This window comes from Bemisia tabaci, chromosome 1 (genome assembly GCF_918797505.1).
Source record: "Bemisia tabaci chromosome 1, PGI_BMITA_v3".
NCBI lineage: Eukaryota > Metazoa > Arthropoda > Insecta > Hemiptera > Aleyrodidae > Bemisia > Bemisia tabaci.
The window spans coordinates 88,528,158-88,554,574 of NC_092793.1; the positions used below are offsets into that span (position 1 = coordinate 88,528,158).

Sequence of the window (26,417 nt, forward strand, 5' to 3'; positions counted from 1 at the left end):
TGAAGGTCAAATTTAAATTTTTCATCCGTCCATTAGTGTACCGAGATATTTGATCGTTACCACTCTTTCAATTTCTTCATCCAGAAGCATAGCTGTTGAAGTAATCAAACCACAATTACGGCTGAAAATGCATCATAGCTGACACCTCTACCTGACTAGAGAGATAGGTGCAATGGATCATTTTATTGACTTTGTATCTGCACGAGTCGTCGCTTGCAAAGAAATTACCAATTCACCCATCTCCTGAAATCTGATTGTAGGTGCACCGCGCTGTCATGTTGTAGGGTAACTCACCAAAATCCACAAGAGAACAGGAACAATTCACAATTTTTAAAATTATTGCAAGTTAATGTTCTTGCCTCATCTATCTCCCCGAGAAATTTACTTTTAAGGATGGAATTGCCGCTAATTTGCTGCGATTTTTGGAAAGAGTGGCTCATGAAGGTGAAAGGGAAGATATTTCAATGTATTTTTGAAGTGGCAATTAGCATTTTCCAAAGTTAATGTTGCTATTTGAAAGTGATTTTTCGCTGTTAGTGTGTCATCGGTTTTAATAGATATTGGCACCAGAAGAAAATGAGAGAACCAAGGTCTGTCTTTTGCTCGACAGAAATCGAAAATACATCGAGGACTGCGTGGGGGGAGGGGAGTTGTGACATTAAGCATCTTTGAAAGGACTCTGTCGCAGGCAAATAGTGAAATCAGGCATTTTGTCAAATGCCTAGGCAGATAGTTAAATTTTGACGGTCTATAACATTTCGTGAATTTATGGCGAGGAGATCGCGAGTTTTCAATATTTTTTGGAGAAATAACGAATCAAACCTATGAACTCTTCTTGTTTCTTCCTCTTTATTTGCCTCTCATATTTTTAAATGATGAAATTCTAAAAATTCTGCATTTTGATAACATGCTGAAAAATTCCAGATAAGTGTCTTTACGGGAGCTAAAAAAGGTTTAAAATACTATTGAACGATGCAAATTTTTACTGAGAATTTTTTCTTACCAGAGGTATTAAATATTTTGTCAAAAATTAGGAGAAGAAGGAGAATTTCAGTCTAAGTCAGCATATTTGACTATGTGCCTAGGCATTTGACAAAATGCCTAATTTTACTATTTGCCTGCGACAACTCTATGCACGGACCCCCCAAAATCGCCCATTTCAAAAGTTAACGAAATTCATACCAGTGATAGAGGGGCACTTCCGGCCTCCAAATCCGGGGTTGGTTTAATCCCCAGCCCCCCGAGTGCGACGTTGCCATTTTTTAAAGTTGAAACATGTTAAACCCCATAACTTTTGAGCAATTATAGATACGAAGGTGCGGTTTGTTTGAGTTGATAGAACATAAAAAGAGCTATCATTTCGTACATAGTTTTTATCCATTGTTGCCGAATTTACCCAAAAATCGGCAATTTTTCGATTTTTTCAAGGTGCAAAAATACGGTTAACCTAAAAAAGTCGGTATTGGGACACCACGTAGGAACATAAAAAACACGCATAATTAAAGCCCTTAATGTGAGCTTTCCAACGGTATATCGACGGTGCAAGTCGGCAATCACATAACTTGTTTGTGGTGTTTAAAAATCTCCACTCACATTTTATTTTTTTGAAGGAGATCAAATCAATATCATTCCTTACAATTTTTACAGATTTTTCTCCGCACAAAGAGGAAAAATCACGGAAGTTTTCACGAATTGACGTTGAGTAGTTTTCTATGTAAAAAATAAAGTATGACAGGATGTCTGCGACGTCGCAAATCGAGTTATGTGATTGCCGACTTTCATCGTCGATATCGGTTTTTCCGAGGAAACGATTCTACCGCGAGATACAGGCCTTCAAAGTCCGACTTGGCGTATTTTTTGGAGGTCCCCCTCATTCGCATCTCAAAAAATCAGAACTGCGCACGCATATATGAAAATAAAAATTACATGTAATGAAAGCCCTTTGTATTGGCTTTCCAACGGTATATTGGTTTTTCCGAGGAAACAATTCTATCGCGAGATACAGGCCTTTAAAGTCCGACTTAAAGTACTTTTTGAGGTCCCCCGTCATTCGCACCTCAAAAAATCAGTACTGCGCACGCACATTGGAAAATGAAAATTACATGTAATGAAAGCCCTTTGTATGGGCTTTCCAACGGTATTTGCTTTTTTAGGAAAACGATTCTATTGCGAGATACAGGCCTTTAAAGTCCGACTTGGCGTACTTTTTGAGGTCCCCCGTCATTCGCACCTCAAAAAATCAGTACTGCGCACGCATATAGGAAAATGAAAATTACATGTAATGAAAGCCCTTTGTATGGGCTTTCCAACGGCATATTGGTTTTCCGGGGAAACGATTCTATCGCGAGATACATGCCTTCAATATTCACTGTAGCGTGGTTTTTAGGTATCCTGCGCGGCTTGTTTCTTTGTCCATCGTGATGGTGCACGTCCCAGGTCATATTAAGTAATACATGAAACAGGGCACTAAATAGACAATTTTTCGATCTCGTTTATCGATTCCCTGCCTCGGAAAAATCGATGGTGTCAAACACTCAACGTGAATGAAAACACTCAGTCATAAAGGGTGCAAGAAAAAAGTCGCAATCTCAGGGATTGTGTTATAGGGGAGACATGATACATAAAAATGGATCCGTTGTCTCTGAGATTCCATTGAAGTTGTAGGTTTAATATTCGTTTAACATTTGGTAATATACAGTTGGCAGTATGTATCAGGTTCGTCTCTACATCTGCATCTCTCTCTGCATATCTGCATCTTTCTCTCCCTGCTCGCCGCTGCATGGACGGCAACCCCCTTAGATAAGAACTCCCCTATTTCATGTAATATTCGTTAGGACCTGAACCGCTATAGTGAACATTGAAGGCATGTATCTCGCGATAGAATTGTTTCCTCGGAAAAACCAATATACCGTTGGAAAGCCAATACAAAGGGCTTTCATTACATGTAATTTTTATTTTCATATATGCGTGCGCAGTTCTGATTTTTTGAGATGCGAATGAGGAGGACCTCCAAAAAGTACGCCAAGTCGAACTTTGAAGGCCTGTATCTCGCGGTAGAATTGTTTCCCCGAAAAACCGATATACCGTTGGAAAGCTCATATTAAGGGCTTTAATTACGCGTGTTTTTTATTTTCCTACGTGGTGTCCTAATACCGACTTTTTTAGGTTAACCGTATTTTTGCACCTTGAAAAAATCGAAAAATTGCCGATTTTTGGGTAAATTCGGCAACAATGGATAAAAACTATGTACGAAATGATAGCTCTTTTTATGTTCTATCAACTCAAACAAACCGCACCTTCGTATCTATAATTGCTCAAAAGTTATGGGGTTTAACATGTTTCAACTTTAAAAAATGGCAACGTCGCACTCGGGGAGCTGGGGATTAAACCAACCCCGGATTTGGAGGCCGGAAGTGCCCCTCTATCACTGGTATGAATTTCGTTAACTTTTGAAATGGGCGATTTTGGGGGGTCCGTGCATAGAGTCCTTTCAATTTATGTTTTTAATGAATGTCCAAGACCGATTGCGGAAACAGCAACCGTTCTAGAGAGAGCGACAGGAGCTCAAACTTTCAAAATTTTTGAGGCCTCTATGATGCCGTCTCAAAATCCAAAAAAAACTGAAAAAATTATGATATTTTCTTAAACGTACACTGAAAAAAAAAATTGCTAAAATACGGTGACAAATCACCAAATTACTTAAATCAACCCGGTGTTCTTAGGGCCATTCCTGTCAAATCATTTAACTAGTAGTTGACTCTCTGTTAAGGTCCAACTAGAGGTTGGTGTGTCTTGTCAATTTGCAACTACTAGTTGAGAGGCTGTTAACGGGCTGATTTTCAACTGGTGCTTTTTCTGCCTGTTAGGTTTCAACTAGGACTTCAGACAAAACATTCGTTCCGGTTCTTCGCGTTTCACTGGTTCACAAAGAGCCTGATTTAACTACCTGGGCTCGAGTTGTGGACCCCGCCACCCGCACCCTCCTCTTTGCAAGGGTTGTTCTGTCGTCTCTTTCAACTGCTAATTGAATTTTCGGCAAGGGTTCCCAGACATTAGATACGACCTGATGTAGGATATGAGGGAACAAATCATGTTAATGCACTATTTGGCAAGTAGTCTTTGTTCAGTAACTAGGGGTTGAAAATCAGTGACAAGACTCTCCTTCAGGTCGAACTGGAAGTTACCTTTAACTGGTAGTTCGTCAACTAGCAGTTGAGACCCGATTTGACAGGAACAGCCCTTAGGGCCGTTCCTGTCAAATCGGGTCTCAACTGCTAGTTGACGAACTACCAGTTAAAGGTAACTTCCAGTTCGACCTGAAGGAGAGTCTTGTCACTGATTTTCAACCTCTAGTTACTGAACAAAGACTACTTGCCAAATAGTGCATTAACATGATTTGTTCCCTCATATCCTTCATCAGGTTGTTTCTAATGTCTGGGAACCCTTGCCGAAAATTCAATTAGCAGTTGAACGAGAGGACAGAACAACCCCTGCAAAGAGGAGGGTGCGGGTGGCGGGGTCCGCAAACCGAGCCCAGGTAGTTAAATCAGGCTCTTTGTGAACCAGTGAAACGCGAAGAACCGGAACGAATGTTTTGTCTGAAGTCCTAGTTGAATCCTAACAGGCAGAAAAAGCACCAGTTGAAAATCAGCCCGTTAACAGCCTCTCAACCAGTAGTTGTAAATTGACAAGACACACCAACCTCTAGTTGAACCTTAACAGACAGTCAACTACTAGTTGAATGATTTGACAGGAACGGCCCTTAATCTATTTTGATGAGTTGTCACCTTTTTTCACTATTTCATGTGTTGATTTTAGCAGTTTTTTTTTCAGTGTACTCTTAATGATGAGTAATTTACATCTCTCGTTTGTTTCTCGCTGTCAATTCAAATTGCACCTAAGAATTTTTGAAATTAGGTCGATTTCAAACTTTGACCATGAACATCTTGGAAACGGAAAATTGGCAACAACTTTTCCTTATTCTCCAGAATTGTTTTCTTTCGATCCTCTTTTGAACGGTGCATCAAAAAAGGGGGGGTTACCATTTGAAACTGTTTTGTTAGGGTCCAAGCAGGCACCCGGGTACGGACCCACGAAATTTTGCATACGTAAAAATGTAGCTTACAATGACCTAGAAACATTCTCAAAATTTCATTTTTCTGTGAGCAGCCATTCAAAAGTTAGCCGGCCGTCCTGAAACTTCTGGCCCATCCGGTATTAAACAGCAACTGCTCGGCCTCGATCTTTTGTCTCCTTACAATCTTCTTGTCACATTACAGTCTCAGTAGGTAACAGTTTATTCTACCTCTTAATAAAGTTGCGACCATTTTTTTAAATAAGCTAACTTTGTTGCATCAATATATTGGTTTCAGGGAAAAGGGAAGTGGAAACTTTGGTCTGAAGAACTGACTTCAACTCCATCAATTCCAAGAGATATCCCAGTCAATCAAATAATTGTCATGACAGCAGAAACTGTGCGATGCAACGCCTTAATGCAGTTGTTATTAATTCATGAGAAACCTCTGCTGTGGGTTGGTCCAACGGGCACGGGAAAATCAGTCTACACTATTGTAATTTTTCAGTATTTCTTCTCTCTTTATCGCCAAATTATATATGCACGGTCTTAAGCACCACCAAATAAGTAACTCTTCAGTTGTCTGAACGTAGGGATATCTACATGCGAGGTTGGATCATATTAAAATGTTTTTGTATGAATAAATGAGTACCTAGAAAAAATAGTTTTACAGACACACGGCCAGATTAAAGGTGAATCATTCGGAGAGCGCATCCGGCAAAAATAAGAGAAGAAAAAATGTAAAGAGGAAAAAAATGCTTCCCAGCCACAGTGGAAACGAAATGATAGATTTCGATTAAACGTTTCAATGAAAATATTTGTGCCTAATGAGCTAACAGATCGAAAAATCATTCCCCCTTGGACTTGGGATTTTCAGAATACGGGGTGGGTTTAGAGTATGGGTGAAGAGGTTGTTTTGAAGACCACAACGAGACGAGTGTTTTGAGGTATCACCGACTAAGATCGGACGAGTTCGAGAAACCATCCCCCAGTGGCCTTGATGTTACTATAGTAAGGTGTATATGGGTGGATTTCAGCTAATGGGAGAAAATGGTTCTGAAAAAAAGTTGAAAAGTGATTTGGCCGTAACAAGCTATAGACTCCTTTTCTGTCATCGTAGAGCTCCATACTATAGAATTTAATTACGTGCATTGCAATATCTTTACGATTATTTTTCTTTACCAAGCTTGACATGTTAGTTTGGTTTGGACATGTCAGGTTTAGTGACGTCACCAAACTGACATTTTGCTGTTATTAATTTTTCCTGCCAATTTACAGTAACAAAATCAAACGAATAATTGAGTTAAGGTCGAGAGGCTACCTGTAGATGTAAGAAAAAAATATTTGCTCACATATTCCTTGCATATTCCACCAAAATTTTTGATGGAAAACACCATCACTAAACTGACATTGAATAAGTGAGACACTCCAAAAATCATGGGAAAAACTGAAATAATGCTGAAATTGGAAGAAATATGAGGACTTATCAAGTTCACGTCTGTCCGTTCTACCTTTCCGCACTCAGTCATGCCTTAATCCGCACATAAGCGCTATCTCTTGAGTGGCCACAAACTAAAACGCATAGCGTCACCAAACTGACATATTATTGAGTTAAGCGAGCTTCAAGTCTCAAATTAAATTGAATAATATAGTTTTCTGGTGTTTCAATGCATATTATATCAAACAATAAGTATACATTCAAGACTTAAAATAAATTAGACAAAGCTCGCAAAAGGTCCTACTTTATTTATATAACGATTTGATACATTGATTACCCCCAAGTTATACGTCACAAAACTGACATTTTCACTGTTTATCACGTTGAAAAAAAGGTTTAGAACTATTCAAATCTCCTGAGGAAATTTTTCGTGGTTGGTGTGAGCTGGTTCTACGCAAAAAACCAAATATTTAGAGAAAATATTACAATTGAAAGTTTTGAGCAACCAGTTACCTACACGTCTTTCCCATATTTTCTCCCATTAGCTGAAATCCACCCATATATTACGGTACAACGGTGTACCTGTACTGTAAAGACAAAGGAGCCAACGCAGCCCAAAACGGAAATAGTAGAAGCAAAACAAGGAAACAGTGGAAAGAAGGCTAAAATACATAAAACTACACGGGACGTTATATATACTAGATGCTTCAGCTCGCTACGCTCGCTTGCGCCAGGTCCATTTCACCAGCCCCCCCACTTCCACAAAAAAATATGAAAAATATGCCATCGTTTTGTAAGTGTTTTGTAACGTTTTGTAAGTCTAAGAGAAAATTTTGTAAGTCACTCCAAATGGTTCAAATGGATAACTTCATTTTGGGGGGGCTGGAGAAATGGTATCCCTCCCACTTCGCGATCGATAAATTCTGTCAATGCCAACGTTTTGTAAGTGTTTTGTAACGTTTTGTAAGTCCAAAAGACAATTTTGTAACTCAATTTTTAGGGGGGATACGGGTACCCAAAATTTTGGGGACAGCCCCCCCCACTTTGCGATCGATAAATTCCGATAACACCAACGTTTTGTAAGTGTTTTGTAACGATTTGTAAGTCCAAAAGAAAATTTTGTAACTCAATTTTTAAAGGGGATACGGCTTCCCAAAATTTGGGGCCAGCCCCCCCACTTTGCGATCGATAAATTCCGATAACACCAACGTTTTGTAAGTGTTTTGTAACGATTTGTAAGTTCAAAAATAAATTTTGTAACTCAATTTTTAGGGGGGAAATGGGACTTCCCAAAATTTTGGGGTCAGCCCCCCACTTTGCGATCGATAAATTCCGATAACGCCAATGTTTTGTAAGTGTTTTGTAACGTTTTGTAAGTCCAAAAATAAATTTTGTAACTCAATTTTTAGGGGGGATACGGCTTCCCAAAATTTTGGGGTCAGCCCCCCCACTTTGCGATCGATAAATTCCGATAACGCCAATGATTCGTAAGTGTTTTGTAACGTTTTGTAAGTCCAAAAATAAATTTTGTAACTCAATTTTTTGGGGGATACGGCTACCCAAAATTAGCAGGGTCAATCGCACCGTTCAAATATCCCGCGCAAAGACCACCGGATCTCTCGCCCGGATCTTTCTCGCCTCCGTGCCATGTTGCCGCAGCCTTTCAACCTTTCCGACCGTTTCAGCGGGACAGAGATAAATCGTGTTCCTACGCTGCTTAGGGTTACATAAGGTTAGCTTATAGATTTTCTTCCCCGATTTTTGTTCTCGCGGTTTTGAGAGAAGCGCATATTATTCAGCTAAAGTTAAGAGGGGTCGGGTCGTTTATAGTTCATGGGCACTTGAAAATCCGGTTGTTTCGCTTTAGACAGGAGATGGACCAATGAACGTGGTCTGAATTAAATAATTAACGGCACTCATTTTCTCCTCAAACTTTATTGTAAAAAATGATGCACACAACGAGAGGTTCGGAAATCAACCTCTGAACGGGATACTCATGAGTATTTTTAAGTCAAATCAGATGATGGTTCAACGGTACAAATGATGTCATTTATTTTTATTCCCTGAAAATAATGTTAACTGTGAGCACTTATTTCTTCTTCAGTTGCTCATATTTCTGGACTCCACTGTGTGCGATTCGTTTTATACTTGAAATTCTGAAGTTGGAACGCGATGCGTGGTGTTATCGTACAAAACGTTGGTGTTATCGGAATTTATCGATCGCAAAGTGGGGGGGGCTGGCCCCAAATTTTGGGAAGCCGTATCCCCTTTAAAAATTGAGTTACAAAATTTTCTTTTGGACTTACAAAACGTTGCAAAACGCTTACAAAACGTTGGCGTTGTCAGAATTTATTGATCGTAAAGTGAGGGGGCTGTCCCCAAAATTTTGGGTACCCGTATCCCCCCTAAAAATTGAGTTACAAAATTGTCTTTTGGACTTACAAAACGTTACAAAACACTTACAAAACGTTGGCGTTGTCAGAACTTATCGATCGCGAAGTGGGGGGGATACCATTTCTCCAGCCCCCCCCCCCCCAAAATGAAAGTATCCATTTGAACCATTTGGGGTGACTTACAAAATTTTCTCTTAGACTTACAGAACGTTACAAAACACTTACAAAACGATGGCATATTTTTCATATTTTTTTGTGGAAGTGGGGGGCTGGTGAAATGGACCTGCTTGAGGCGCTAGCCGGAGGCTTCGCCCCCTGGACCCCCAGTCACTGGACCCGGACTGGGCCCAGACTGTTGGCTCGCTTCGCGAGCCAAATTTTGCTACTACGAGTAATTAGAGGACTTCCTGGGGGCAAAATGATAAATTCAAAAACAAAGAATAAGAAACTAATAATGATAACCACCTACTTCTAGAAAAGAAATATCCTTGAAAAATAAAAAACACCCCTGGAAAAGAAAATCAAAACAGTTTGTGAAAATGTAACGGTGCGAAAGGGTGAGGACTAATCATAGATTCTCTTGGAAGAACGCATGAGCTACTGTAAAGAAGTTAATTATGAATAAAACCTGTGCTGCCGTAAAAATGAAAATTATTTTCTAAAAATTACACATCAAAAGTAAGTAATTTTAATGTAAAAAAAAACTAAAGACAAAATCAAGAAAGCAAAACTCTAGACGCACTGATAAGAAACCTGGACAAACCGAGAACTGATTATGCACAATGCGACGGAGGAAATGCATAGCAGGTGTTCCGAGTTAGACAGAATAAGGAAGGGAGTGATACTGGCCATAGGGCCCAAGTCAGAGTAGAAGGGTTACACGTGTTATGAGCAGGTAGGGATGGGTTTCCGTGGAGAGGGAAACGGGAAATCAGAGGGTGGGAGGTCCCCAAACCATATGACTCGTCAAGAGGCAAAAACGCAAATATTTCGTTATCAAATCGAGGTAAATTTTGCGACATCGGTCGCGCAAATCCAAAAACCAAGGGGCGCTGGCACATCTACAGCCTAAGAGAGCTTTCATTTAAAACAAATCCGAGGAAAATTGGTCCGGTAGTTTCCGAGATCGAATTAGCACAAACTGTCCAGCGGCAAAAACGCAAATATCTCGTTATCAAATCGAAGTAAATTTTGCGACATCGGTCGCGCAAATCCAAAAACCAAGAGATAGATACCAAGGTGGAGAAATGGTGGTGGGTCCACACCATTTCGCGAGGAAATCAAAGCCAAGAAGTTCCACAAATTATAATTAGAGTCAAAATCTTTTTTTTTAAATCTAATGAGTACTTACCAGTACAAAACTGAGGGGGGAGAGTGTTCAGCTCAGGCAGTTTGCATTGGGATATTTAGGTAGTTGGAATCACGCTGAGAGATCTATACCGGTTTGGGTCTTTTTAGACCTCATCCGTAAATCACCCTCAAGACGGCATTAAAATAACGCGTCATGGATACGACGCGATGTACGACACAAAAGGTTACGTTCCAAAGGTTGCGAAATCCTCGGGAGTGAGAGTTCCAAAAAAAGCTTGAGCTGCGGCCTTAATTTCAGCAACTGAATTGAGCCTGGAACCTCGTAAAGCGTTTTTTAGTTCTGGAAAAAGCCAGAAATCGCAAGGTGCGAGATCCGGGCTGTAGGGGAGGGGGAGGGGTGCGCGAGGATCACCATGTCTTTTAACTCCATAAATTCGCGCGTGAGAATGGACGTGTGTGGACGAGCGTTCCTGGTGAAGGATCCACGTTTCCTTCGTATCGGGGCGTTTACTACGAATATGGGGTTGGAGAGTACTCAACAGACTGATCTAATACGCACTATCGCCCGTTTGCTTAATGTTTAAACTTTGTTTGTTTGTTTTTTCCCCTGAGAAAAGTCCTAAAATCTGTTAGGGGTCCACCCAACATGTCTCCGAAAAATCGCTGTATCTTGGTCAATTTTTGCCAAAATGAGCTTGACAAGTGCTCGTTGTGTAGCTATTGAGTTGATCTAAGGAACCCTGCAAACCGCAACTTGCTAGCTTTCTTTGTTGGCTTATACGGTGTACCGATGCGGAACTTTTGGGACAGCCTTTGTACATAAAACTGGGAGCTGCTTACGCACTTTTGCGACCGTTTTTTTCCCGGTCCTACATCAATACAATCAAAACAAAACTACGCATGGTTCTTCACTACTATAGGTATGGTCTACATCAGGTTTTATTTTTGGTGCAAATCGGCCCATCCCTTAGTGTATAGTAACATCAAGGCCACTGGGGGATGGTTTTTCGAACTCGTCCGATCTTAGTCGGTGATACCTCAAAACACTCGCCTCGTTGTGGTCTTCAAAACAACCTATCTTCACCCACTCTCTAAAACCACCCCTTATTCTGAACATTCCAAGTCCAAGGGGAATGATTTTTCGACCTTTCAGGCTCATTAGGCACAACTGTTTTCATAGAAACGATTAGTCGAAATCTACCTTTTCGTTTCCACTGTGGCTGGAAAGCGTCATCATAAAATACAGGGTGTTCGTAAAGTCCCCTCCCCCCCCTCTAACTTTTGACCTAATTGAGGTAGAGATTTGAAACTTGGAGGGTGTTCCTAGATCAAAGGGAGCTACTTTTTGACCCCCCCAAAATTTTTGGGGGGCCCCATTTTGGGGGGGTTACGGACCCTAACTTTTAATTTTCAAATGAGAAGACCCCCTTTGTGATACCTCGTTCGAAAGAGCATAATAAAAGAAACTTTTTCGCGCAAACCGGAAGTCATTATCTCAAACCGTTTCAAAATGGCGGCCGGTCAAAGTTCCAAATGGCCGAAAATTGGCACCTCTGCTATTTGCACATGGATTTGCTTGAAACTCGGTATCTGGAGGTATTTTGGCACGAGAAAAACGAATTTAACGTTAGATTTTCAGAAAAACCCTAATTTTTCAAAATGGCGACCCGTTTAGGCTCAAAAAGGCCGAAAATTTGACAAACTCGATTTTTTTGCCAATGGATTCACCTGAAATTCGGTAGCTGGGGGTATTTTGACCCGAGAATAACGAATTCAACGTTAGATTTTTAAACAAACCCTAATTTTTCAAAATGGCCGCCGATTAAAGTTCAAAATGGTCAACAATTGGCAACCTCGACTTTTTGCCGATAGATTCGCCTCAAACTCGGTGTTTGAGGGTATCTGGGTGGGAAACAAACGAATTTGACGTTATTTCACCAAGTTTCAGGCGAATCTATCGGCAAAAAGTCGAGGTTGCCAATTGTTGACCATTTTGAACTTTAATCGGCGGCCATTTTGAAAAATTAGGGTTTGTTTAAAAATCTAACGTTGAATTCGTTATTCTCGGGTCAAAATACCCCCAGATACCGAATTGCAGGTGAATCCATTTGGCATAAAAATCGAGTTTGTCAAATTTTCGGCCTTTTTGAGCCTAAACCGGTCCCCATTTTGAAAAATTAGGGTTTTTTTGAAAATCTAACGTTAAATTCGTTTATCTCGTGCCATAATACCCCCAGATACCGAGTTTCAAGCAAATCCATGTGCAAATAGCAGAGGTGCCAATTTTCGGCCATTTGGAACTTTGACCGGCCGCCATTTTGAAACGGTTTGAGATAATGACTTCCGGTTTGCGCGAAAAATTTTCTTTTTTTATGCTCTTTCGAACGAGGTATCACAAAGGGGGTCTTCCCATTTGAAAATTAAAAGTTAGGGTCCGTAACCCCCCCCAAAATGGGGCCCCCCAAGATTTTGGGTCCGGAACTCGAGGTTAGGGTCCGTAACCCCCCAAAAATGGGGCCCCCCATAAATTTTTGGGGGGTCAAAAAGTAGCTCCCTTTGATCTAGGAACACCCTCCAAGTTTCAAATCCCTACCTCAATTAGGTCAAAAGTTAGAGGGGGGGAGGGGACTTTACGAACACCCTGTATATAAAGCTACTGTACCGACTCATTACCAACACTTTACAGAAAAACTGTTGAAGCTACTTCCTCCAAACTTGGCAGGAATGAAGCTAAAAACCGTATCAGAGTGGGGAAAACAGTCGATCGAGCGCCAAAAAAGTCAAAAAATCAGCATCAATGATAATGGCCAAAAATTGGTGTGTATGTGTTCCTTAGGATCTACTGTTCAAGAATCAGGCATGTTCTACTGCATGAGATCGATCTTATTAATGATACGAAACGCATCGGTTAGTGCAGTGCTGGATGAGGACCGCCTCAGAGTGGTTACATTCAGTAGCCTCCTGTGTTTGTCCAAAAATAGGTGTGTCATGTAGTGACTTTTGATTTTTTTTCAACATCGGCTAGTTCACCTAAAAGTAAGGATACCAATTTCATCAAGCGAGTTGTTACTTGGAATAAGGCAACAAGCATAATGCTGATTGGTTTTCCCCCTCGGAAAGCGCTCAGTCTGTTAACTAATTTTAAGGATACTGGTTCTCTCTTTCGACGCACCGTATTTTACTTGATCAAGCAAGCAGATGACTTGAAAAGAGGCAATGGACGTTCTCAGAAGGCGTTCGTCCAATTTTACTACTTTTAAGAGAACGATTTATTCTTTCGACGCAACGTGTTTTCCTCTTTCAACAAGCTGGGGAGTTGAAGAAAATAAACGCCGGCGTTGTCCCCGTTTACTAATCTTAAGAAACAGGTTTCTTCATTCAAGTACACGTTCGTTTTTTTTTTTTAAATCCCGTTTTTTTTATTCAAGAAAAAAGGATTTTCTTGTTCTAAGAGAATCATGAGGGCCTACATTGAGAAAACCGGCGCATTCTTCTAAGGCGGACCCGCCTTGAAATGAGTATAAAACCCAAATTAACGCGTTTACTTAAATTTATGTGTCCTTTTTGTCAGTGTTCTTATTGGTCGTTAATGCATAAAATCATGTTCATCTTTACAAATCTTCATCACACCGTGGTCAAAAATGAATGAATTAGCGGACGAATTAAGATCCTTTCTCATACTTTTTAAAAATGAAGTAAAACTGTTGGTCCCCTGTGGAGTTCAAATCCCGGATAAATTCATGCATTTAATTTTTTTTCAATTAATATCGTATGCCAGACCATATCGTTCACAGAACTTTGTTTTAGATTCGACTTTGCAGCATTGTTTCAATCAAATATGCAGACTTTTATAAATTAAAAAAAATATTAGGAAAAAGAAAGAAACAGATTTGAATAGCCTAAAAAAAGAATAAGAAACTAGAAAACAAAAGATTTTTTTTTTAAAAAAAAACAGAAAACAAAAAACTTAAAAAAACAAAAAGCAACCAAAATTAGAAAACCCGAATTTTTAAAAAAAAAAAAAAAACAGAAAAGAGAAGAAACAAAATAAATATTAAAAATAAGGTAAAATGAACAAAAAAAACATCTTCAAACATTAGTACTGTGACGTGGTGAAGAAGCTTACCCATTATTTTTAGTGCAACGCAAAAAGAAATGCATATGGTCTGACATACGATATTAATTTAAAAAAATTAAATGCATGACTTTTTTCGGGATCTGAACCCCACAGGGAACCAGCAGTTTTACTTCATTTTTAAAAAGTTTGAGAGAGGATCTTATTTGTACGCTAATTCCCCCATTTTGGACCATTGTGCGATGAAAATGTGTTAAGCTGAACACAATTGTATGCATTGATGACTATTGAAAACATTGTTAGCCATGAACTCTGCAGGAGACCAACAATGTTGCTTCCATTTTTAAAAAGTTCGATAAAAAATCCTGATCCGTCCCCGATCTCCCCCCTTTTGGACCCTTTGCGCGGTGAAAATTTTTGAAACTGAACACAGAGATGTGCAAGGTAGACTGATAAAAACATTTGCAGCCGAAATTTATCAAAGGTGTAACTTTTCCGTCCATTTTCCACGTCGTTTTTGCTGTAAAAACGCTGTCAACAATGATGGCAATTTGGCAACTTTGCCGCCCCCCTCATTCCTTTAGAACCGTTCGTTCACTCAAGCTAAAATTTTTACCGCGGTCTTAGGGTATCATAAGGTATCGTTTGGGCCCAGTTTCAGAAAAATCCCTGCGGTTTGAAATTGTGCCATTTTAGGATCGCTAACTAGGGTGTGAACTTTATTCGACCAGCGGGTTATGGGATTTGGTGGTCGCATATTGGCATACCTTTGCCACCATTTTACCTTAAAAATCGGAAAACTCTAAGAAAAAACTGCTTCACTTATCATTTAGCGACTATCACTTTTTCAATCTAGAGACCTTGTCTGACACTTTCAGAGAAAAAAAATTGCGGGTGGTCTTTAAAAAAATGAAGACCTTTTAAACCGAACTGTGCAGCCCTAGCTGTGTAGGAGTCTCTTATTCATTTTATTTGTTGTACCCTTTTTCAGAATTTTTTGTTGAAGAAAATTGACCTTGAGAAATACCGACCTGTGTTTTTAAATTTCTCCCCACAAACAACTGCTAAGCAAGTTCAAGACTTGATCATGAGTAGACTAGACAAGAGGAGAAAAGGTATTTAATCATAATAGCTTTTATTCAAGATAATACTAAGTATCATTTTTCCTTTGTTTATTGCTTCAATCATTTAGTAAGTTTATATTGGATGGATGGGCAGATCGACCGACGGATGGATGGATGGATAAGTAGATGGATGAGTATTTTATTTCATCTTAAAATTTCGAGAGTATGAAGGACGTCCTTAATTTCATTCACATCGAATCTAAAGAAGTATCTGTAATAAAGTATTAAAGTAGGGTACATGTAGTAGAGAGTTGACCATTGCCAAGTTGGTACCTATTAGTAAAGAAACCCGCCCGGCAAAGCAACGTTGCACCAACATTGCGGCAACATTTCCAATTATCCGGAAATGTTTCCTGGCAACGTTGTAGCAATGTTGTGGCAAACTGAATTTTGTCTCACAGGCCGCAACATCTCCAGGCAACGTTTCGGCAATATTCAACGGCAATGTTACCATCCCTGCTGAAACATTCCCCTTGGACTTCCAGCCAGGTAAATTTGGGCAGTGGATAGTAGCAGAGCCATAGAAGAAAAAATTAAGAATTTTTCTTTCCAAATGGGAACCCCAATCTTGTGATACATTATTCGAAAGGACCTTAAAAAAGGAACCATTTGGCGAAAACCGATCGTCGATTTTTCCATTTTTAACAAAATGGCGGCCAAAAAATGGTGGAAGATGCTTTTCACGGCTATTTACAGACGGATTTGCTGGAAAATTGGTTTTTGCAAATCTGAAATTGGATTTGTTTTTCTCGTGCCCGAAACCCCCTGGAATCCAAGTTCCATGTGTATCCGTCGGTTCATAGCCAAAAAACGCATTTTCCGCCATTTTTTTGCCGCCATTTTATTAAAAATTAAGCTATCGACAGTCGGTTTTCGCCAAATGGTTTCTTTTTTAAAGCACTTTCGAATGATGTATCACAAGATAGGGGTTCCTTTTTGAACAAAAAGTTAGGGTCCTCCCCACCTCAGGGGGGTTGCCCTTCGAAGTTTTGGGTACCCCAAAAAGTGATTTCCTTGACCAAGGAATATTCCCCAAATTCCAAATCTCTAGCATTTTTTGTTTAAAAGTTATAAGGGGGGGGGGGGGGGGTCCGTACTTTTGGATACCCCTGTATACGAAAATTAATTTGCTTTAGTGCCGAGGCATTGTGTGTAGGCGTAACCTACGCAAAGCTCCGCGCCGCGCCGCCGTGGTCATGTTCCCGAACGGTCTACCGTCTACGTACTAACGACGCCTGACGTTGCTTAACCCCAGTGATCGCCCAAGTGCCACTGTGGTCCACAGACTGGATTTAACGGAACTTAATCCAAAGATGCAATGTACCGTATTAAAAGGTGATGAATCTTATGATTTTTGGGTCGCTTATTTCATTTTACATCTTAGTTTAACAAAATATTAACATCCTGACCGAGAAACTTGACTTCAAATGTGATTTCTGGCGCTTTTAAGACTATGCTGATTATGAAGATCATGTGAAAAAAATAACAAAAATGTCCCCCGGTCGAAATTAGGTGATTCTTAAGTGTTTTGAAGCAGTAAATCCGAATATCACCTCTGTTTTAGTTCATCAGCCTTCAACTTTCAGGAAAAGTTTATTTCACTCGAAAAAATGGGAATTTTTGGTGTCTTTGCAACTCTTGACCCCTGCAACATGAAGGTAACATTTTTTCAGGTACAAAATAAAGCTATCCCGATTTATTTTGAGCTGCTGAGTCCGAAAATGGCCTTCGTTTTTTCTTAGCACCTCTCACTTTTCGGAAAAAGCGACTGTTTCCCGGGAAACTGACCAAATCTGTTTTATATTTGTCATGCTTACAATTCATTATGATAAATTATCCTGGACCCGCGGTAGAGTGATTCTTATGTATTTCAAGCTAACAAGTGTCCGAATACATGACCTGGATTTTTTTTATCACCCTCCACTTCTCCAATAATTCCGATTTTTCCGAGCCTTTTGTGTAGGTAAAACCTTTCCCGGACTCAAAATGTGTTGAAAATGCATTTCAAAAATGTTTTCGATGCGTAATAAATCGATCCATGTGTAATTTGATCCGTTAAACCTGAATACGACCTTAGATTTTTCCTTGTCACCACTCATTTTCCTGGAAAAGTCGATTTTCCTCGGAGAACGAGCTTTTTTGGTATTTTTGTGAAGATTTTTCTCATTCTAAGGAAAACGGGGGGTTGTCAGAGGCTACTGGAGGTCGTACTCGGGTGTAATGGCTCTTAAGACATCAGAACAGACCAAAAGAGACCATAGACCAGAGACATTGTTGCAAAAATACCAAAAAAAAGCTCGTTCTCCGAGGTAAATCTACTTTTTCGGGAAAATGAGGGAAGATAGGAAAAATCTAAGGTCATACCCGAGTTCAACAAGTCAAAATACATAAGAATTGATTTATTACTCGTCGAGAACATTTTTAAAATGTATTTTAAACACATTTTGAGTTTCGGAAAAGTCATACCCAAAAGGCTCGGAAAAATCGGAAAAATAAAAAAATAACAGTTATTAAAATAATGAGGAAAAAAAAATAAATGAAATTGAAAATGAAATAAAATAAAAAAGGAATGAATAAAGAATATAAATTAACTGAATTAATTAAATAAAATAGTTTAAAAATAATAAATACAATACTTAAAATAAAATAGATTAAAATAGAGAAATAAAATAAAATATATTAAAATAAATAAATAAAATAGAATATATGACAGTAGATAAATAAAATAAATTATATTAAAATAAATAAATAAAACGAAATATATCTAGATAGATAAATAAAATAAAATATACTAAAATAAGTCAATAAAACAAAATATATCAGAGTAGATAAATAAAATATACTAAAGTGAATAAATGAAATAAAATATATTAAAATATTTTAATTAAATAACATAGATTAAAATATTTCAATAAAAAAATAGTGGTATTTAGAATTTATTCGGCTCCAAAGCATCTTCGAGCTACAGGGTTATTCAAAAGTCACGCACCACTGGCCAAAACTTTTAGTTCTAATTATGATATCAATTTGCGGTTTAAGACGTTTTTCCTCCTATCGAGGGAGAAACGTGTTTAGATACTTTCCAATTTTTTATCCCCTCGGGGGGAGGGGGGCGGAGGGCAACTCAAAAATTTCAAACGGCCACCCCCTTCATGGCCAGTGGTGCGTGATTTTTGAATAACCCTGTATAAGGCCCCTGAAAAATATATGTTAATGAAACATAGATAGAACAATAAATAAAGAAATAAATAAGTGAATAAATAAGTAAAATAAAAAAAAACATCCGAGAAGCCTAAAGACCGCCAACCGAAACTTAAAGCAAAATCGAATCGGACGCGGGGGGACGGAGGGACTAGACTGAAGATCCGAGGGCTGCAGAATAAGATTTGAGTCATGTTCGGAGAAAAGTGAAACAATAACGAATTGTTCTGTAGAAGGAAATCTAAAAAAAAATGCTTGTGACATCCAAAAGAAAGGCAACATTATAAACAATCAATCCTTTTTCTTACAATTTCGGGTCCGCGGCTGGAATAAGAAAATCTACGTTTGGCACCGAGTAACTTTTCATAAGGGACGTGTTCTGTGACGATTGGAAACGTTTACGCAGTTAAGTTCTTAAACGTTACTGGAATGTTGTTTTATGATAATAAATAGAAACATATTCATTTAACAATGTTACAATGTTGAATAAAAACATGTATTTAAAAATTGTGGTATTATATTTTCGCAGTTTCTTAAAAATGTTATTGTAACATAAACTTTAATATTTCAAATAATATTACTGAAACATCATTAATAAATATACTTAACCCAAATGTGTTGCTTAGAAATTTTTGTACAATATTTCTAGTCATGATTTTTAAAACATTGCTTCAATATTATAGAACACCGGCTTAAATGAATGAAAAAAACATTGCTAAAATATATTACATTTAAATGTGAGAAACATTTCCATAAAATATTACTATAACGTCAAAATTCCTGGCTTGCCGGGCGGGAGAGTTCCCAAATGTTTATTTTGTTCCAACACTAATTGATTCCAATTTTGAGATAGGTACCTTTCGTTGATGGTTCTCAGTTGACTGAATTTTTTTTTTATTTTTGAAATTTATTCTGCAATGTAAGTTAGTAGCTGGCCTGTGGTTTGGTATGACCATTCATATCACTTAATAGTATGTAAGGCGGAGTAAAGGATGCATTTTCGATCTTATCGAAACCGTGCTTCACTAATTTACCCTAATGGTTGGCAAGAGTATAGGCTGCTTTTATTTTAGTTTCTGCGATAATTAGATTTTCATTTAGGAGTCCTTGATTGTTCACTGTTCCAAGTATCAATTATTACTGTGTCACCCAAATGTGTTTGGCGTTGTTCATCTTACATTTATCTAGTTTAATTAGTTTACCTCGGATTTATTTTGGATATCTGGTTGCGGACATATTTCCCACTGTAAGTAGGTAGCCAAATCAATGCAAGGGCAATCGCTCTGGTTTCCAGTCTCTCAACATTGGCTTCCGCTCTGACAATGTAGTGAGCTGTGTATTTCTGTAATTGAAGGGTTCCTTTGAGGAATTTACATTGCACTGTTACTTTTCACCAGTTGATTAATATACCGTAGTGCCCATATGTCGCTGGCGTATAGTAGCGAGGTTGTGATGATTGCATTCCATAGAGTAATGATACTTTCAATTGAGACATTGTTAGCTTTACAAAGAATCTGTCTTAATGTCTCTGCGACAGATGTTAGCACTAGCTACAGAATTGTGGGCCTGCTGCGCAAACAAACCATTACATAGCAATATTCAAAAGCATTAATTACCATAATACTAATATACTAACCATTACCCACTACTTAAACAGTCATTTTGTATTGAAGGACCAAACGAAAATATTTTACCCTAGTACATTCCTTGCGCCATCGTAAGGTATAAATAGGAATTTTAGAACAGCTGTTGCCGGATGGTGCAAGAATAATTAATTCTTAGCACTAGTTGGCAACACCGCATTGCATTGGTGTCGATTGACCTAACTTAAGTGCAGTGGTTTCGAGTAACCTAATCTAACCTACATCTGGTGGTGTTGCTTGACAGGTCACTTGACAGCAATGCAATTAGGGATTTCCGACTCGTACCTTCAATTAAATTTTTTTAACCATTTGGCAACAGCAGTAGGTATTTTAATCCCTGTTTTCACCCTACTGATATTCAATCCTTAAATTCGTTGAAGTTTGATAATTATGAGCATTATGACTGGACTTCCTTGGCGTGACTCTGGTTTCTCAGTTCCTAATTTTACGTATTGACACAGGTGTCTATGGTCCTGCTCTTGGAAAAAAATGTATTTTATTCATCGATGATGTCAATATGCCGAATGAAGAAGCCTATGGAGCCAAACCTCCCGTTGAATTAATGAGACAGTTGATTGACCACAATATGTGGTTTGAGCAGAAGGATATGATTCCAGTAAAAATTTTAGATGTCCAGGTACTCAATTTTTATTAGTTTTTACTTATTTTCTGAGTCGTAGATTCTAGAGAACGACGTCGTTTGACTTAAAATTACCTAGGAGATTGAAGGACTCACCGCATGGAATTACTGTGTTGAATTTTTAAAGGACCCGCACACTCCAAATGGGAATGTGTAACATGATCGAATTCCCAATTTTTATTGAATATAACTCGTATACTGATTCTAATCAAAAGTCACCATTGCGCCAACTTCTACGTAATTTTTTGCGTAGAGTCCAAATCTGAAGTCAAAACATACCCTTGCCATTTGAAATTTTTGACTTTTGACCTTCCAAAGCCACACAATTTTCGGGGGTCTTGGCCCCCTTAATTTGGGATCAACAGGGATTATAAGACACATCAATAAAAAAAAAAAAGTATTGACCTCTTCTACCAGGAGACTTTGATTTTGAAAATCGGATTATTTTAACGCCTACAGTGTCTCATTGAAATTTCCCCATAAAATGCCCCAAAATTCCGTTATTCCAAGAAATGGGGGTTTAGGGGGAAAGTACAAGGAACAAACAGTACCTATTTTCGGCCATAGAATTTAAATCCAAAGTCAAAACATACCCTTCATATTTGAAATTTGCGAGAAACTGGGAGCACTACCCACAAACCCCCCCCAAAATTGGGTTTTTGGGGGCTGAATGTATTATCATTGAATTCTTTGGCGTTGATTTACATTCAGAAAGTTTTCGTCCCGAAGCTCAATTCCCGGCCGTTTCTAAGAAGAAGATGTGGGTGCTTTGGAACATTCGGTAGAGGTGGACTCTTAGGGTAGCGTGGGAAATCCCCCCCCCCCCATTACGGCCTCAACTTTGAAAACTTTTTTAAGCTTTGAAGTCGATATCAAAGAAAACCAGTAACAGCATCCTGTTTCTCGCGAAATGTTTCTAGAGCTGAAGTACTCAGATCGCAAATCCACCACCACCAATCCACCATGGCGCATGCAGTATCTGACATCAATTTCTTCTTCCTTTTCCTTTATACTTCTCGTGGTCATGATTTACATAAAGTTTTAATGATTTTCATCTCTGATTTATACAGTTGATCGCTGCTGTGAATCCAACCAACCCAGAGACTTCTATCACGCCTCGATTTAGCAGACATTTCAATATTGTAGCAATTAATGAATTTTCTGATCAAGTCATGGTTGCAATTTACAGTAAGATCATGCTATGGCATCTTGACACGAGGTAACTCAGTAATTTAACTTTCAATTTCACACAGGCTGAAGAGTATTCTGTTCAAACCACTTCAGATGTTTTTTTTAACCCTCGCGGGGTTTTGTTGGTTTCTGGTTCGACAAGAATGAATATCTTGCTTTAAATTTTTGAAATGTTACACATTTTCAAAATGGCGGCCGAGTTTCATGCGAATCCAACCGTAAACGTCTGTAATTCCAAGTTTCCACCATTTGTCCGGCGCCATTTTGAAGTTATTCGAAATTTCAAAACTCCAATGAAGGGTTCGTTTTTCTCATGTCTAAATTCCCCCTATGCAAAGTTTCATGCATATTCACCGATAAACAGCCTAAATATTCCGTTACCGCTTCAGTTCGCCATTTTGACCGCCGCCATTTTGAGAAGGACAGGATGTCCGGTAAACTAATGCCAGAATTGTTTTCCTCGTCCCAAAAAACCGTCGAATACCAATTTTCGTCCCAATCCGTCAAAAAAACGGAGATGTCAAATTTCCATTATTTTGAACTTTGACCGGCCGCCATTTTGTCAAAAATTAAGATTTTGACTTGCGGTTTGCGCCAAGAATTTTCTTTCTTTATTCTCTTTCGATTGATGTTTCACAATGGGGGGGTTTCTATTTGAAAACAAGTTGGGGTCCGCAGCCCCTCCCCAGGAGGGGGGACGGAAATTTTGGGGGGCCTCAAAAGTAGCTAACATTGATCGATGAACATCCCCAAATTTTCGTTTCAAAATATTAATTTGGTAAAATTTTAGAGGGGGTGGAAGGGACTTTTGGGACACCCTGTATATTCTTTCAAATAATTTTCTAATAGATAAGAGAGGAGAAATGGGCCCATGAGATGATGGTTTGGTTGCTGTTTGCTTTTTTGTGAAAAAGGATAATTACTGCCTCTTTAAATTGTTTGGGGATTTTTTGAAAATAAAAAATTGCATTGGAAAGGTTTATTATTTTGTAATTTGCTTTAACTGGTAATTTTTTTAATATTGTACCGGTAAAGAGATCAGTACTAGGTGCTTTTTTGTTTTGCATTTTGAAATAAGTTTTTGGGTTTCATTAAAGGAGTATTCAATTCATCTTCCTCTAAGTTTATAGTTTTATCTTCTTTGGTTGCTGCCGGCTGGGAATTTGGTTCAAAAACATTAGCCAGGTGGTCGGCAAAGAGTTCAGCCTCATCCTTACCGGATTTTGCCGACGTCAGCATCTAAAAACGAATTTAATGCAGTAAAAAAATTGGGAATCGATCGTGGTGCACATCCCTACAAGTAATGTGCAGGGTTCTTTAAGGAATATTGGGTTAATCATTTTGAAATAAAAGAAACACATCGATCAATCTGACAAAACAAACATTTCCCTAGTAGCAGATTTATATAAAAAAAATTTTGACGAAAGTATACCACTCATATAACGGTTATATAACGGTTAAGTAACGGGATGTTCAAAGGAAACCGCCGTCGTATAACTGTTATAATTCAAATAATTTTATAGATTGCGAGAATAACCTTTATAATTAGTTTATATAAAATTTATTTGTAAAAATGTTTTATATAACCATTATACTTTGATTATACATTCTTTATATAAACACGCTCTTTATATAACGGTTATACTTCGTTTATATACTGTGACTTTAGCTCTGCTACTAGGGTTCTACCACATTGTACACCACTTGCTCGCACACTAAACTTAAACACAGACTACGAACATATGAATTATACGAGTACCAAGCACCGCGAATATCAAACACGTACAAAACACGTCAAACATACCGAACCCTCAAACTGAAAACATATCAATGTAGAAGGATCAAAAGCAGTATCGATCAATTTACTCATTTTTGATTTAGTTTCTATTTTCATCAGATGACGAACACATGCATCAGCAAAATCATACTTTCTTATGAGAATACTAGGGGGCTATGATTCCTGGCCGCTACGCGGTCCAACCCCCAGAATGTGCTTCGCGTTCTCTTAGGCCCGTGTCGACAAAAGAACGACCAAAAAAATGAAAAGATTTTTTTTTTCTCCTTTATCCAATCTCCCTCTGGCCGGGAGCAATTGGACCAATAAGAATCGAATGAAAAAATCGGCATTTATTTCAAACTTCACGACAAGACTGGAACGAAACGGAACGGAGCATTCCATCGCTTTTGGATAGTCTGTAGGAAAGCAGCATACCTTCGATTCATTCCCTTCCCCTACTAACTAGACCAAGATTTGACATTTTCCGCTAAATTTGAAATTCCAGCCATTTCTCATTGGCGGGAATTTCAAATTTTGCCCCCCTTTCTAAGCTTTCTGGTCTCCTCTAGAGTCCCTTTATACGGAGAGTCAAGACAACACCCCCTCATGGAGTCACAAACGGAAATAAAGATTACAGAAATTGAACGTTTTTTGTAATCTTCGATCGGCCCATTCTCAAATTCCTTTCTCCGTTCCTTCTCTCATTCCGTTTGTTCCTTGCCGAACCCGTAATTCCCTGGTCAATTTCAGATTATAATCTTTGCAATCGGTGAAAATGTAATCTTTATTCCCGTTTGTGACACTGTGAAGGCCTAAAATACGGGAACCAATCAGAAATGGATTCACATTGTCTTGACTCTCAGTATAAAGGGACTCTAGTCTCCTGTAACATAAAAAGACCTGGGTCTTATTTTCAAATTCTGATGACAGCGGACTCATCTAGAGACAATTGCCTGTCAATAGCCGCAAAAATCATGAAAATCGGCCCGGTAGAACGCTGGAACTACGCGTTACCAGTTTTGCAAAATTAGGAGGTCTCGGAGCTTATAGTATAGATGTGGTAATGCCCCTTTCATTGTAATATATGATTTTTGAGCAGTACTGACTTAGGTACTTATTTCTTATTTTCTTCTGTTTTGTCTCTCTCAGGGGATTTAGCAAGGAATTCGATCCTTGCATCGAGCAGATTGTGTCTGCTACTCTAGCATTCTACAAAGCGTGTCTCTTGAATCTACGACCTACTCCATCTAAAGTTCATTACATGTTTAATCTCCGTGATTTCGCTAAAGTCATCCAGGTAATCTAATTTTAGGCTCTAATTCAGACGAAATGAATCAACTTAAAAACTGTTCATTGAGACTGAGATCATTTCATGTGGTCAAAAATTGACATAATTATTATAGTTCCAGTAAAAATATTAGAGCCCTCTACCATTTTAGAGAGCAGTAGAGTAATAATGGCAATTTGAGGCCAGATATTGTGCCTACTTGTGCAGAAAAATATGAATTGAATTGGGGGTTTTGCGGGGTGGACTTTGAACCATTTGGCAACGTTGTAAAAATGTAATGTTTAAATTTTCAAATTTCAAAATTTTAAAATTGTAAAACTCCAAAGATTTCAAAATTTCCAAAATGTTGAAAATTTTCCAGAGTTGCTAGTTGATTGATTAAATATCAAATTATTGGTGAAATTTGGTGACATTGCACCTCACAGTGTTGCCAAATGGCTGCAAAACAATAAATTATTTTTTGAAATGTTGCTGAATCGTGCCAAAAAAAAAGTCGAGAATTAGAATATTTTGTAATTGGTCAATAGACCGTATCTTTCAGAATGGGCCGGACATCAGAAACTAGAGAGAAGGATCTGAATCGGAAATTTTGCTTTAAGTGGCGCGGCTGTGTATCAGAACCTTGGACTTTTGCCATCGGACAGTGGGCATCAGCGGCATCAGTATTGGATAATTCATTATTGGGTTTGGATATAGGAATATGCAACTGGTTTTGAGATGGGAATATACAGTTTGATTTACAAAACTGACTGTGATTTTTAGGCATGACGATTTTAAATTTTATATTTTAGATTTTAGCCTTGGATTATAGACTGTACAAATTTTTCTTGAAGCTGTAATATGAGCTTCGGATGGTAGACGAAAGTGAAAGATTTTGACAATAATATTAGATCATCTGTATATTACATTGTAAAAAAAAAAAGAAATCATTACACGATTCAAATTTATAATTCAAAGTGACCTTATCCAGGTTGAAAGAGTCCCAACCTTCCACGCCCTGGTAAAAATTGGTAGTAGGATCTGCGTCCAAAAATACCCCAGACCTACATTACCGTGCAATTCAAAAACGCCGTAAACGCCACTTTACATTTTTTGGAAACAATGTATCATAGCAGAAAAACTTGTGTACCTTGGGACAATGTTTTTACAGAATTCTTTCGCAAATACTGTCGAGAACTTTACCTGAACATTTGAGGTGCATGGGTGGAACAGTTTTTATTTCATAACGTATTAAGTTCTAAAAATCGAGGGAAAATCTTGAT

General features: G+C 38.4%; 1 protein-coding gene across 1 annotated transcript in view; it reads left to right on the plus strand.

The window, feature by feature from the left end:
- Dhc36C (Dynein heavy chain at 36C) overlaps positions 1 to 26,417 on the plus strand; it is a 542,513-nt gene that overhangs the window by 314,530 nt on the left and 201,566 nt on the right. Inside the window, exons 32-36 of the mRNA XM_072306421.1 lie at positions 5,373 to 5,570; positions 15,283 to 15,406; positions 20,721 to 20,896; positions 21,970 to 22,118; positions 25,017 to 25,164. Of these exons, the coding sequence (XP_072162522.1) occupies positions 5,373 to 5,570; positions 15,283 to 15,406; positions 20,721 to 20,896; positions 21,970 to 22,118; positions 25,017 to 25,164 (795 nt within the window). The remainder of the gene's footprint in view (positions 1 to 5,372; positions 5,571 to 15,282; positions 15,407 to 20,720; positions 20,897 to 21,969; positions 22,119 to 25,016; positions 25,165 to 26,417) is intronic.